Raw genomic sequence first — 13,838 nt, forward strand, 5'->3', positions numbered from 1 at the left:
TGATGTTATCAGACCGTGGAATTGGGCCAAAACGGATATCTGAAACACTGAATATTTCAAACGAACGCGTTCCTCATATAGTTCACGTCAATTTGGACATGAGAAAAATTGCTGCAAAATGTTTGAATGTTGACCAAAAGCGTGCAAGGGTAGAAGCACCGCGTTCGATCTGTGCTCGATTTGAAAACGATGTAGACTTCTTAAGCCGAATTGTTACTATGGATGAGACTTGGGTACATTTCTACGATCCAGAAGCAAAGCAACAATCGATGGAATGGTGACACTCTGGTTCTCCAAAACCTAAGAAGTTTCGTGTCCAAAAATCTACTGGAAAAGTTCTTGCTTCAGTATTTTGGGATTGCCATGGAGTAATCATGATTGATTTTTTGGTTAAGGGTAAAACAATAACTGGAGATTACTATTCGACATTACTGACCACTCTACGGGAAAAATTCTCTTTCCTAAATTCTCTTAACTCGCAATGTGTTATTTATTCTTTATAGATACCCCTACCATACTTTCTATTAATTCTTATATCAGTTCAACTTTTACATTTTCTATTATATGCTAGTTTCTGAGTCTACCATTTCTGATTACTCGTTTTAAGGTGTTGCATCTCGGCTGCTTCTATTGGGGCTCTTTTTTATTGAACCTCCGATAGGCTATAAATAAAAGTTCAAATACAACAATAATTTTATTATCAAAAGATTGGTACACTTACTGTTACTTTTCGATATAATCACCGAAGAGATTTAATAATTTGTCATATTTGTGGACCCCCTTCAAAGAAAGTTGTCACCAATAAATTCAAGTAGAGTACAAAACAGACCTTGAAACTGGAAATTCCGTAGACAAAGCAGTAATGGTGAATCTGCGGTTTTCTTCAACCATTCTGTCATTACGGCCATCTTTAAACTTTCGACACCATTCACGCTAAACACCATCACATTCTCCGATGGATTTCTGCAGCACTATAGCCTTCAGCCTGTAGAAAACGAATCACACTTCGCAATTCACACTTGGCGGGAGCATCAATAATATTTACGTGGCGGTAGCACAACGCCGACTGACACCTGAGATCAACAATGGCGGAGTGTGTAGTGCAAGAGTTTCGCAGTCGCCTACAGTGCATTCACGCATCCTTCATCCCGCGTAGCGTCTGCACAGACCGATGGGATGACAAAATTTTACTCTTGTCTCTCTCTGTCAGTACCCAAGATTCATAGCCATTGTTTTTGCTTTGAACACTTTCATTTTTGTGTTTTTTTGGAGATTTATTTTTTGTGTATGAGCCCTTTACTTAGTATACCTTGTTCGCCTTCTGTACTTCATTCCATAATTCTAAATCCTGTTTCTTCTAACATGACTCCTAACTTCAACTAACTTGTTCTATAAGTTCATCTTCAACCTTAATTTCAGTTTTTTCACGTTTGCCACTACCATAACTAACATAAAATTTTTGGTCTTACCATGAGATATGTCGATATGAAACGAATACGTTTCATAATTGAATTTATTATATATGTCAAACAAAAAGAAATTGAGCGATTCATTGTGAATTGACATATTAGACAAATTCCCACATTCTACTGAATTGAATCATAAAAAAAGGACTCTCTCCTTATTATATTGAATCCAGGGTCTTTGGACAGCTTATACGTTTTGTTACCACTAAAATTGTAAAGCAGGTGCGTTTTATTAGAACTTTTCTCAACTCCATCTTGCATTATATTCTTACTAAGGAGATTATACCGCTTGATTTATTCTCATTTTATTCTAAATTGTACGTTGAGTCTCCCTTTACCAAATTTGAATAGAGAAAAGCTACAGTTTGGTTTAGAATACATGAAATAAGTCATAGAAAAGATTCTCTCATTTACAGAATAGTTGAAACCATTCTCAAAAAACCACAATTACATAGTTGAATCTTCTGTTTTGTGAAGACGGTAACGAAATGCGTGTAATTGTGAATAGATTTCCAGAAATTCCAATTTGAGATTAATAAGAAAATATGTCTCTTGCCTCCTAGATACTTTCAAATTCAAATTACTCTTCGAGTTTTACATTTAAGTACGGTCCTGACCTTTGTGTAGATGGAAATAATGGATAAGGGACTAGTGAGATTACACTGTTAATTTCTAGCTGTAATCTCGTATAAAGGAAGAAAAGTTCTTAGCAAGATGTATTAGCTTATCTTATTATTTCAGTTTCGTAGTCGAGTTTAACCGCACGAACTTCCATTCTAACGAACTTACTTACGGTAGTTAAACGGTAAGGAGTTCGTTAGATGTCCGATACCACTATGCCGTGTGTCTTGAGTCCTTTATTCATATTTACGTCGCCCCTGCAACCCATTAACAATCTCTTTGATGAAGTTTCCTTGTCTTTACTGGATTAATACGTAGATATTGCTTTTAATTGAAGCAGCTGAATTGCCACTTATTTTTATATATAAATAAAAGTTATAGAAAATTCTTCTGCTTATTAGCCTATTCTTAGAAAAAGCAATTCATCAATCTTGTCGAATCTAATCAAGATGATTAGATATTTTGATCAAATCGACCTTCACGCAACTACGAGGATGGTACCAGAAGTACCTGCACTAATCTAGTGGTCCCGGTAGCTGCTTAAAAAATACCACTGTATTAGAAAGTACACAAGTACTATACAGCACTTATTTCAAGTTTAAGGATGTCATGATGTTTAGTATTTGTTTGGCAGTCATCAATAGTGAACGTTTTCAGTGGATTTATAAACATGGAAAAAAATGGTCATCGTTATGTACGATACTTTTATTTGCATGGCCTTAGCCCAACCAATATGAGAGCTGATATATTCTACTCTGGATGAGACTGCTTCTTCGTTACTAATACTCAAATATTGGGTAGCAGAGTTTAAACGAGGCCGCACGACCCTTGAAGACCAGCATCGTAGAGATCGAGCAAGTGAGGTGACAAATCCAGAAATAATGTAGTATATCCACAAAGAGTATTGGCCAAAATTAATGATTCTAAGTTTGAATTGCTACCTCATGCACCCTTTAAAAAGAAATAGTATCTTTAGACGTGTCAACGTTTTGTTTAAATAGTACAGTGAATCGACACAATTATCGCTACTTGGCCTGAGAAAACCCTCTCTGTATTAAAACAAAACACACCTAGTGCCCCAAAAAATTATGTTTTGGTAGAAGTCGTCAGGGGAAAATTTATTGGTCCTTATTGATTTCGCGAGAATTTAACATCTTCGTATAGCTATGGTTCTAATCGCCCGATTTACATAATAGAGAAAACTTTATGTAGTTATCTACAAATAACTAGACCATATCGTGAACAGCTATCAATTTTTCTTGAGCTTTTTTGGTGTTAATATTATCAAATCGAGTGCTTATCACAAGAAATTTTATTATAACCTCAATTCTTCCAAGGAATTCCAATCACTCCTTAGTTTCTTAGCTGGGTAAAGTAATGTCTCTAACTCTAAGAAGATAGCTCAAGGCTCTGCTGTCTGTTGTGAAACACAGAATCTCGAAGAATAGACATTTCAATTATGATTGGTTGTCGTAATAAAACAAGAACTCAAAAGGAGGTTTGTGAAATTTTTAATAATAAATACCCTGGTCAGCACGTTTAGTCTACAGACAACTCGAGAGCTTGCTGCTGACAATGATAAAGAAGAAATTGCATAAAGAAGAATACCACCCTTACAAAGTTCATTTGGTCAGGAGTTAAATAGATGATCCTGATATAAGACAAGAATGCTGTGAATTGATGATGGACAGAATGGACGCAGATTTGCAGTTCATAAACAAAATATTTTTCCCTGTTGAAGCGACGTTTCATTTAAACGAAAAGGTTGACATACAGAACTGTGGATATTGGAGCAGAGAAATTTCTCATTGGATGTGTGAGGCTCACACTCAATATCCTTAAAAAGTGAACGTTTGGGCTGGTATTAGCAATAAAATTATTGGCCCTTATTTCTTTGGGGTGATTATTTGATTAACTTGTTAGTGCCTGAATTACAAAGACTTTTTGATGATGTTAATCAGCCATATGAGATAGATCGATCTATCCACTACCAACAAGATGAAGCCCCACCGCATTTTGTACGTAGAAATTTGTGGAAATTATTTAAACGAGGTTTTTCCCATTAGGTGGATTGGACGACGTTGAACGATCGAATGGCCGGCTAGATTCCCCGATTTGACTTCACTCGATTACTTCTTATGGGGTTATTTAAAAACTAAAGTATATTTAAATACACCAGACAATATTGTTAATTCAAAAGTTAGGATAACGGAAGAAAGTAAGAAAACTCTGAGGTCATACAAAATGTTGTATGAGAATTCCAAATTCACCACTTCTTAGTTAAGATTGCATTAACAAAAACTTTATATTGTTGAGCAGATGACTGAAATCCCTTTCCAACAAGGTGCTACACGACCTCTTCTCATATTTAAACTTGTCAAAGGGGTGCTTATAATTCAGAGGGGGTAAATTATCAATTTAAGAATAAAAATCGACGTGTTTCAAATTGTTTTCGCACAGTATATAATAATGCTAAAATTGAATTTATTCTATATATATGGATTGCATTGTATATCAAAATTCCAGTCAAGGTGTACACATTATTTATTCACTCTATACACTCATAAAAAATTCTACTCATTGATTCATACTGATCACGATCAGAACGATGTAGTTGTGACATCTTGAGCAATGTTTTTAAATTTACATGTAATAAAACTACGTTCCATGGGATATCATTGGAAATCAAAATGTTCCTGTAATGATTTTGTACTACATAAATCAGTAGACATGGCTGGTAGAGTAAATCACATTCTGAATACTACTACTACTACTGGGGCCACTCAAATCCAAGTTGATTTTTGGCCTCGCCAACAAGTTGCCTCCATAATTTTCTATGCTCAGCCATGTCTTCTTCTCCACCCAGTCTCCTTACATCTTCACCCACTTGGTCATTCCATTTTGCTCTTGATCTTCCCAGCGGGCAACTCCCTTCTGGTTTACCTCTCCACACTCTTCTTATCTCGTCTCTTCATCCCTTCTTCTTACATGGCCCAGCCCCCTAATTCTTCTACTTCTTATGACAGCCAAAATATCTGGTCGTCTGTGCCGGTCCCTGAGTTCTTTGTTTTTCATTATTCTTCATACCCCCTCATATTTTATTTTTAAATGTTATTAACTTCTTCTGGGTGTGTTTTGTTAGTGTCCACACCTCATCTCCATACAATAAAACTGGTTGTATTGTGTATTTTTTGACAGCAATTTACTTTTAAGTAATAGGCTCCAAAAACATCTACTGGCTGCATTTAGCATCATTTGTATTTCTTTCTATTTTATTGTTGCTGTTCATAGCAAATCCTAGGTACTTAAGCTCTCCAGTAATTGTAAAGAAGTGTTCCATAACGTTCAGCGCTGAATGATTGGGCTCTGCAACTCTGCAATCCCACTTTTCGTGCTTATGCCAGTATTTTCAGATCACTCTTACTGACCGTTGTGAAAGCTGCATCATTAGCATAAACTAAAATATTTATTTCCTCTCTAATATTTTCTCCTCTTGTAATAGCTTCAATTGCTTTCAAAGCTTTTTTCAGAGCATCGTTGAACAGAAAGGGGGACAACCCGTCTACTTGTCTTACTCCTAACGTAGCTGTGTATTCTTTTTCCAATCTGAACTTTCCTTTTGAGCCTTCAACACACATTCTTACAAGTCTTATTATCTTTTCTGGTATGTTATTCTCTCTGAGCACATCCCATACTTTTGATCTTATTAGGCTATCACAAGCCTTCCTTAAGTCAATAAATAGTATATATAAATCACATTCTGAATGTTAAATATAAATGAAAAAATAATATCCAAAGTACATTTCAAAAGGAATTAACACAACTTTGATATTTATAATCACATTTTGAAGTATTTGTAAACAAACGATTCCAATTCATATAAATTTATCTTGTTAGGGCTCTACTGCTATACAAATACCTTTTTTGCAATTAATGAAAACGCTGAAAATTCCCTTAAGAAAAATCAATATTCACACAATGAGCGTAAATGTTTTGATATGTAAACTCTTGGAATAAATGAATGAAAGGGTGAAACCAGTTGAATATCCAAATATATTCCAAATTTGTTCCTTCTGTTCAGAAAAAAAACAAATACGGGAAAAAATTTCAGTCATTTTAGAGTCCTTTTTGGAATTGTAAATCGCTTTTTATACCATAGAATTAAATTAAGTTCAAATCAAAATGCAATTTTCATTTAACTTTTTTAACGTTTAAAAATTTAAACCTAATCTTGTATTATGGGTTGGTGGCAAAGTAGTTTCGGTTTTGTGTATGAAATAAAACAGTTTTTCTTAACAAAGAATAATTTTTAATCAATTATATATTTTCTCTTTTGCTCAATGACCTTTTGTCATATTTCTTTTAGCTTCATGATTCCGCGCTCATAAAATTTATGGTCCTTATCAGCAAGAAACTGAACCAGATGCGATTGAAAGTCATCGTCAATTGTGAAAGTTTGTTCATTCAAAGAATTCTGCAAACGGTAATCAGATTGTGCCAGATCAGGACTGTATGGGGGATATGGCATCACTTCCCAACCAAGCTCCAATATCTTCTAACGAGTTGCTAATGATGTGTGAGGTCTCGCACTTTCATGGTGGAACCCTAAACCTTTCTATTTTGACAATTCCGATCGTTTTTTCTATTGCTTTATCCATTTTCATTAATTGTTGTTATCAAATATCATAATTGATCGTGTGGTTCCTTGGAAGCAGCTAAAAAAGCATAACACTTTTGTAATCTAGCCAAACTGACAGCTTTTTTGTTGTTTTTCAACTTTCAATATAGTGTGTGCTGGTTCATCATGTTTTCTCTATGATCGTTTTAGAACTATGTTAGTGTACAGGACCCATGTTTCATCACCAGTAATCCTTCTTTTCAAAGAAGAGGCGATTTCATTCCGTTTGAAAATGTGTATGTTGATTCTTTGTGTTAAATGAATTTCTTATAATTCGTGAGGTACTCAAATATAAAGCTTCTTAAGTAGCCCAGGACATTTTAAGTGTTTTTCAATTTTTGCATGCGGTACATGTAGCCTCTTCTCAATCTCTCGAACAATTATATGCCGATCCTCCTCAATTATGACTTTGATTTGGTCATCATCAACAAAATAAACCCACGACTAATAGCTTTAATAAAAATCACGCACTACTTGCTTCTAAAGTTACGTCAATGTGAAAAGCGAAAGTATTTATATATACGAGATGTGACTATTAAATATATGAATATGTATATACTATTAAATATATAAATATATACCATCCCTATCCATCCATACAGTGCAGGAAGTCAGTTCCTTCAGGATGCGCTCCGTTTTTTCTTTCACAACTTCAACAGACCCGATTCTTATTACTTCTAATACAGATTTGATTCGTCGTACTTTATTATTTTTCTAACAAGTTTCATACCTTTTCATTCGCAATCAAATATTTTTGCGAGCTTCTTATTAGTCAAATTTCAGGATTTTAGGCACATGTTTTCCCCAAACATACGATATTTGTCAATTTTTATAAATTGACAATTTTGTACCACCGCTAATCTCGTCACTTAATATCCACACCTTGTATATATTTGTTAGAATATTAATGTAGCTGGCGATAAAGGAATTAATAAACAACAAAATCTGGGATCTAGAAGAGATTCCAAGCCAATGGGACAAAACAATTAATTTCTCCATACTTAAGAAAAAAGATGAGACATGATTTCCAAAGCCTTTTGTTTGTTCAAATTTTTCCCACCAAAACATTACGAGCTACACGATGAGTACGCTAGAACTTTCCAACCAAGTACTGTTAATTTACGTAAGTCATCCAATAGAATCATCTGAACTACAATAATCATTTGATTGAATAACGAAGGGTTGTAAAGAGGGTGATACCACATACTCATCTTCTTCTTTGATAACATGTTCAACACAGTTTTTCTAAAGTTCTTGGCGGTCTGCTGCTAGAACTTTCTTTACAAGTTCTACAACCTCATTACTCAGCTCTGGAGAATGATTACGCAAATTATAAAATATTGATTGTTTCTCGCATAACTGTCTTCTGCAATTGATATTGAAAGCATTAGTTATCCAATCGATCTAGGTTATTGTTTGTATCACTTTCCCACGATCTCATATTTTTTTAATTTCTTGAAATGTTACCATTATTGAAATTGTTAATAAGAGCTACAATAACTATCACCATAAGGAGGCCTTTTTATCCAGGTCTTAATGCAAAAACTTCGGGTGTGGGCTAAAAACAACACAGAATGAGCTGGGACTAATTTTGGAGATATTATTCATAGTATTCAAACAGGCGTATGATACAATATTGATAAAAGACCTGTATTAAGCCCTAGCAAAACATGGAATACCTAAGAAATTAATACGATTGATGAAAATGACACGAAGTAGTAGTGGATTACAACCCCAAGAAAGTGATGACGTAGTACTCTCAACCAGAACAAAACAGGGACTGTAAAACAGGTTTTTACTTTTTGGAAAGATAGAAAAAAGATATGGCCTACGTATCAACGAAAATCAGATCAAGTATATGGAAATGGGTAACGAATTTTAAAGTGACAACCAACCAACCAGACCAAAATAAGGATCTTGGATTCGATAGAGTACAAGAATTTGAATACCTGGGAGTGACAGTAACCAGTAAAGGGGACGAAACAGTTGAAGCTCTAGAAAACTAGAGAAGCTAAGAAGTTTAGCTTTTAGAAAAGCTTCACCTTAATAATAAACTGTTAAAGGAAATGAGATCAAAACACCGTACAGGAAATGAAGAGAAATGCCATTAAACGGTATATTAATTCGTGTGACGAAATTTATGGATGACTCCTAAGGTTGGGGTAGCATCTGCAATTGATATACAGAAACATATCAATATATCATGATTGAATACAGTTTTTTTGTTGTATGAATGGCCTATATACATTTACAATAAACATCGTCTTTAACAATGTTCGAGAAACCAACTTCATTATAAAATAGGTTTCACAGAACGAAAGACAATTTTCCGCAGACTCATAAATAAAAGATAAAAATGAATGAAAAAGAAATAATTCACTGCAAATAAAATGTGGAAAAACACCTGCCTTAAGAAAGAAATATAAAGCCGGGGCTTCTGACTCGCATAAAACAAGATGAAAGGAAAACAATCTGAAAGTAACTCTGAAAGTTTTGTGAACTCTAGCTAAAACTTATTGGATTTTATCACAAGTGTATCTATAAGTGTATTTTATATATTATTAAAAAGTCAGTGAAATAGTTAGTTATTTTATTAACAAGTGCTTCATTTCCACGATTTTTTACAGATTAATGTAGTGTTCAGCTATGCAGGCCAACGTCTGTCTTATCGATTCGATTTCGATACGATAAAGGGCGTTGGAGAAAAAACAATCAAACATTTATTACGATTTTTCCGCAACTATTGACAACATTGCATTGAAATTTCAAGCGAATGTAGTAAAATTAAAAGTTAAATAAATATGGATACTCAGCTATTGGCGGCTTTGGTATGAAACAAATAACAGTTTGAGTCCCAGAACCGGAATAGATCATCATCAAATTGTTGTTTGTTTCATACTGATGCCTCCATAGCTCAGTGCTCATACTTTGAGAAACAAAAACTTATACTGATTGGATTGGATTTTTGCGAAACGTTACAAAAAACGGAAGCCCACAGTCCCAATTTTGTTAAATGTATCTGTTTTATCGATGGGGTCTCATTTACGCAACAAAAAATTCTTTATTTCACAGAATGCTTACTAATTAATAATAACTAATAACTTTATCATTTATATGTTATTGCTTTATAATATTCGAATCAAAATATTCCGAAAACGGTACACAGTATCGAGTTTTATCAAGAATACCTTTTAGGTGTAAAATTAAATTATGTTTTAGCTCATTTGAAATTTTGCTTGATAAATCTAATATTGAAAAAGTTATTTTCAATCCTAGTTAGTACGAACCGTGTAACTAACGCCCTCTATGAGAGTAACTCATAAAAACAAATCCATTGGATGTATCAGATTTTTTTTCTTCAACGCCCTTTATACTGACTACGAATGGAGTTACGAAAATTTGTTATTAAGCAAACCCCAAATATTTTTCAGTTTTCTATATATCCTAGAGACGAGATCACTTTTTTTTAAACACCCTTTATATAAATTCTAATTTCTGTTTTTTTACATCTACAAAAAATTCATTTGCGCTAGAAAATATTTCAACGCGGGCTTCAAAATGAGAACAATAATTGCCAATATAATACCGATTACCGAAAATTTGCAATGTTCATCTCTCATTTCGATATCCCGCTAAAACCTCGATCAATCACTTTGAAAAATGGAAGCCGGCTCCGACGAAGTTTCTACTATGGACCAGACATTTCGTACATTTTATAAAAATTCAAGTACTCTTTTCACTATCACAAACGATTTTTTTCTAGTACCCTTTTATTTGTGGTAGTTTCCAGCTAATTTTATAATGATATATGTAGTTGTTAATTACAAACTTCTTTGAAGTTATGTACGATTTTAATTGAAGTTAACAATTAAGAATTAATATATTGTAGTAGAACAAACTTCCGTTTGCTCGATTCCTACAGTAATTGATTGATAATTGTCAGGTAAGCTAAACCAATACGTTAGTCAAGGTTTCTTTTTATACAAATTTCAATATGAATAAAAGTAAACATATTCATATGGAATTTATAAGAAAATTTTTATTACTCGCTGGTATATGGCCAATAGACACCACTGGCTTCAAACTTTTTCTTTACAATGCTTATTTTTACGTCACGTTTACTTTTTACGTACTAAATGTGGGTACCATTTACATAACGGCTAAGCAGGTTGCAACGACTGGGAAACCGACTGAAATTACCAATTACATATCGAACGCTGTCTTTGCTACGTTATTGGTTTATAAAGCATTGGTATATAGATCTTCGGGAGTTAAGAAGATATTAGAACACATTAAAACAGCCGAGGAAAAAATTTTAAACATTGAAGATGAAACAGTTAAACTAATTTATAGAAAAAATGTCGATTCTACTGATTTTTTCGCAAAAATCTATATTTATCAAGGTATTTAAATGTTTCTTCTCTATAAATAAATTTTCAGTTTTTCCATTTTTAAACGTTTTCACTTTTATTTCCTTAAATATAATATTTATTATTTAAATATTGACTTGGATATTCCACGTGTATTGTTTTTTGCTCCTCTGTAGATTTATATTCCTTGTGAATTTTTTTATGCTTCGTCCAGAGGTTAATGAAAATATATCTTTAATAATAAGCTAGAGCCCTTCGTAGCTGGTTCAATAGCTAATATGCTTGGTACAAGGGAAATGACAAACTGCTCCACCAGAGTCCTAGAGACTCTGCTATAAACCTACCTCCTCTTCACCTCATGGTGAAAAAATGGGTATTTAACGACGCCCACAAATTAATCCAGATAGAATAGCTGAATCCATGAAATCTGACCAGCCACCTAAGAATTCTAATATTGATAAAACTAGAAAGCAGTGTCAAACCCACACGCCAAATGCACAGCATGATGGATATAGACATCCCATTCAAAGTGGTAATCAGTGGCTACCAATCCATAACGATCTTCCACAAGATGTATCTTCCTGGTAAGCAAATGATCAAAGCAAGGAGCAAGGAGCTGGATAGAAACCTCTCTAGAAAGGTGCTTTGAAGGTTCCGAAAACAATTAAGTGCACGTCTAAGCTTAAGATTGGAGTGCAAAAAGTCTTTTAGAGCTGATCTAATGTTGCTACCAAGCCAGCAGGGTATACTATGTAATGAGGAAGTAATCAGCTTTGCCAAAGAAGTAGCAATAACTCCATATTTAGGACCAAAGCTCTACTATGGCTTCATGATATGACACTTCAACAACGAACTGAAAGGATGAGTGGGTAATTCGATGGAGTCTCATAATGACTTTAATCTAATGGTCGGTCTTTTGCTTGCCTGCGACCATAAGACGTTGGGTACGGAAAAGAACGACAACTGTAGATTATGGCAACAAGCTATAGAAACAGCAGAATATCTATTCTTCGAATGTATTGCTTATTTTATCAAAAGGTGTAGTAATTAACACCTTGTGAGATGGGAAACACAAACTTAAAAAAATTGATTTTTTTGAGAACAGTCTATGTATATTTGAAGCAGAAGAATGAGGTATAGAGTCTTGTACAGAATACTTTCTAGTTATAGGCGCAGCGAAAACAATCTACAACTAAATTTTTTTAGGGATAGTAAGTTCTTTTTCTGCCCAAATATTTCCACTGATATGCACATTGATGAGTACTGCAAACGAAGACGGTATAAAACAAAAGTACTACATCGTAGCCAACTGGGTGCCATTCGACAAATACGAATATTATTACACAACTTATGTTATCCAATTTATTTTCACCATTTACGCAGAAATGTATATCATCTTCTGCGGAACTTTCTTTCTGTCTATTCTCAACAACATATTTGGACAAATATTAGTACTAGAAGATAATATCAATAAGATTTACGGAAAAGCTAAAATCCAGTGCGAAAATGACAGAAACGAATTCAAGCAAGCATGCAATTACTTTGCGAAGCAGTGTATTCAAGAACACCAAAATATTATTAGGTACGTATGATAGTTTTTAGTTTCTGATTACTAAGTTGATGTAAAAAATCCTCATTTCCTTTAGGTAACAAAACAAAACCTTGCAGTAATCTTTGATTATGTCATTTTCAGCTTAGTTCAACAACTTGATGAAACATTTCAGAATTATATCTTCGTAGATTATATTTTTACATCTTTCGGTTTATCTATAGTTGTTCTACAATTTTTACTAGTGAGTATTTTTTTAATGAAACGAAATAATTATTAATAACGAATTTAATCATAGGAAGAAACTCTACAAATGAAAATAGCAGCAATTGGATTTTTCCTAGCGTTCGCTTCACAATCACTTATAATTTATTATAACGCTGACATTGTAGCAATAGAAGTAAGTATTTCGATCTTATCTGTTCCCGATCAATTTTCTAATCTATGAATTTCATAATTGATGTTTATTCGATTCTTTAAGAGTAGCCATGGTCTTTCTTTAGCGATATTTCGAAGTGATTGGTTTCAACTAGATTCGAGCGCCATACACATGCTGCAAATCGTTATCGTGAGAGCTCAAAAACCACTCACGCTCTCTATTGGACCTTTTAAAAAAGTTGGCGTCGAATCTATGATCGCTGTGAGTATAAATAAGATATAAAAAATTACAAGATACATTTTTTTCCATCCTTGGAACAATTCTACTTTGCTAGAGCTTAAAATTTATCTCATTTAATAACCCAAAATAATTTTATAATACTCATATTTTCTTTTCAGTTATTCAAAGCGACATATTCTTTTTTGTCAGTTATGTGGTAATATGTCATAATCTACCAAAAAAAAAGAGCTTTTCTCAGGTTCTACACAAAATTTCTCAAATTTCAAGTGATTAACGCAATTGTCTAACATATTCTATCTAATAAATAATATATAAACATGTGTGACTAGTTTTTTTTACATGTTCTACCTTTCGATATACTTTTATCCACTTTTATACAGAGACGGCTCATTAAATGATCGAAGTATCTCTGTTTTGCTATAAAATCATTTATTTAATCATTTCAATAATCAATAAAGTATGTATGTGGATATTGAGGTATCATATACACTGCGACCCAAAGGATCTATTGAGTCCCCCTTTCTTGCTGCAATAC

General features: G+C 33.6%; 1 protein-coding gene across 1 annotated transcript; it reads left to right on the forward strand.

The window, feature by feature from the left end:
- Nucleotides 1-6,020: 6,020 nt before the first annotated feature.
- LOC130451521 (odorant receptor 30a-like) lies at nucleotides 6,021-13,503 on the forward strand. Its single transcript, XM_056790591.1, is given in 6 exon segments — nucleotides 6,021-6,040; nucleotides 10,756-11,168; nucleotides 12,342-12,717; nucleotides 12,829-13,084; nucleotides 13,166-13,324; nucleotides 13,462-13,503. Coding segments are annotated over 6 exon segments (1,266 nt in total).
- The last annotated feature ends 335 nt before the right edge of the window (nucleotides 13,504-13,838 follow it).

Source organism: Diorhabda sublineata, chromosome 1, assembly GCF_026230105.1.
Source record: "Diorhabda sublineata isolate icDioSubl1.1 chromosome 1, icDioSubl1.1, whole genome shotgun sequence".
NCBI classification, from domain to species: domain Eukaryota; kingdom Metazoa; phylum Arthropoda; class Insecta; order Coleoptera; family Chrysomelidae; genus Diorhabda; species Diorhabda sublineata.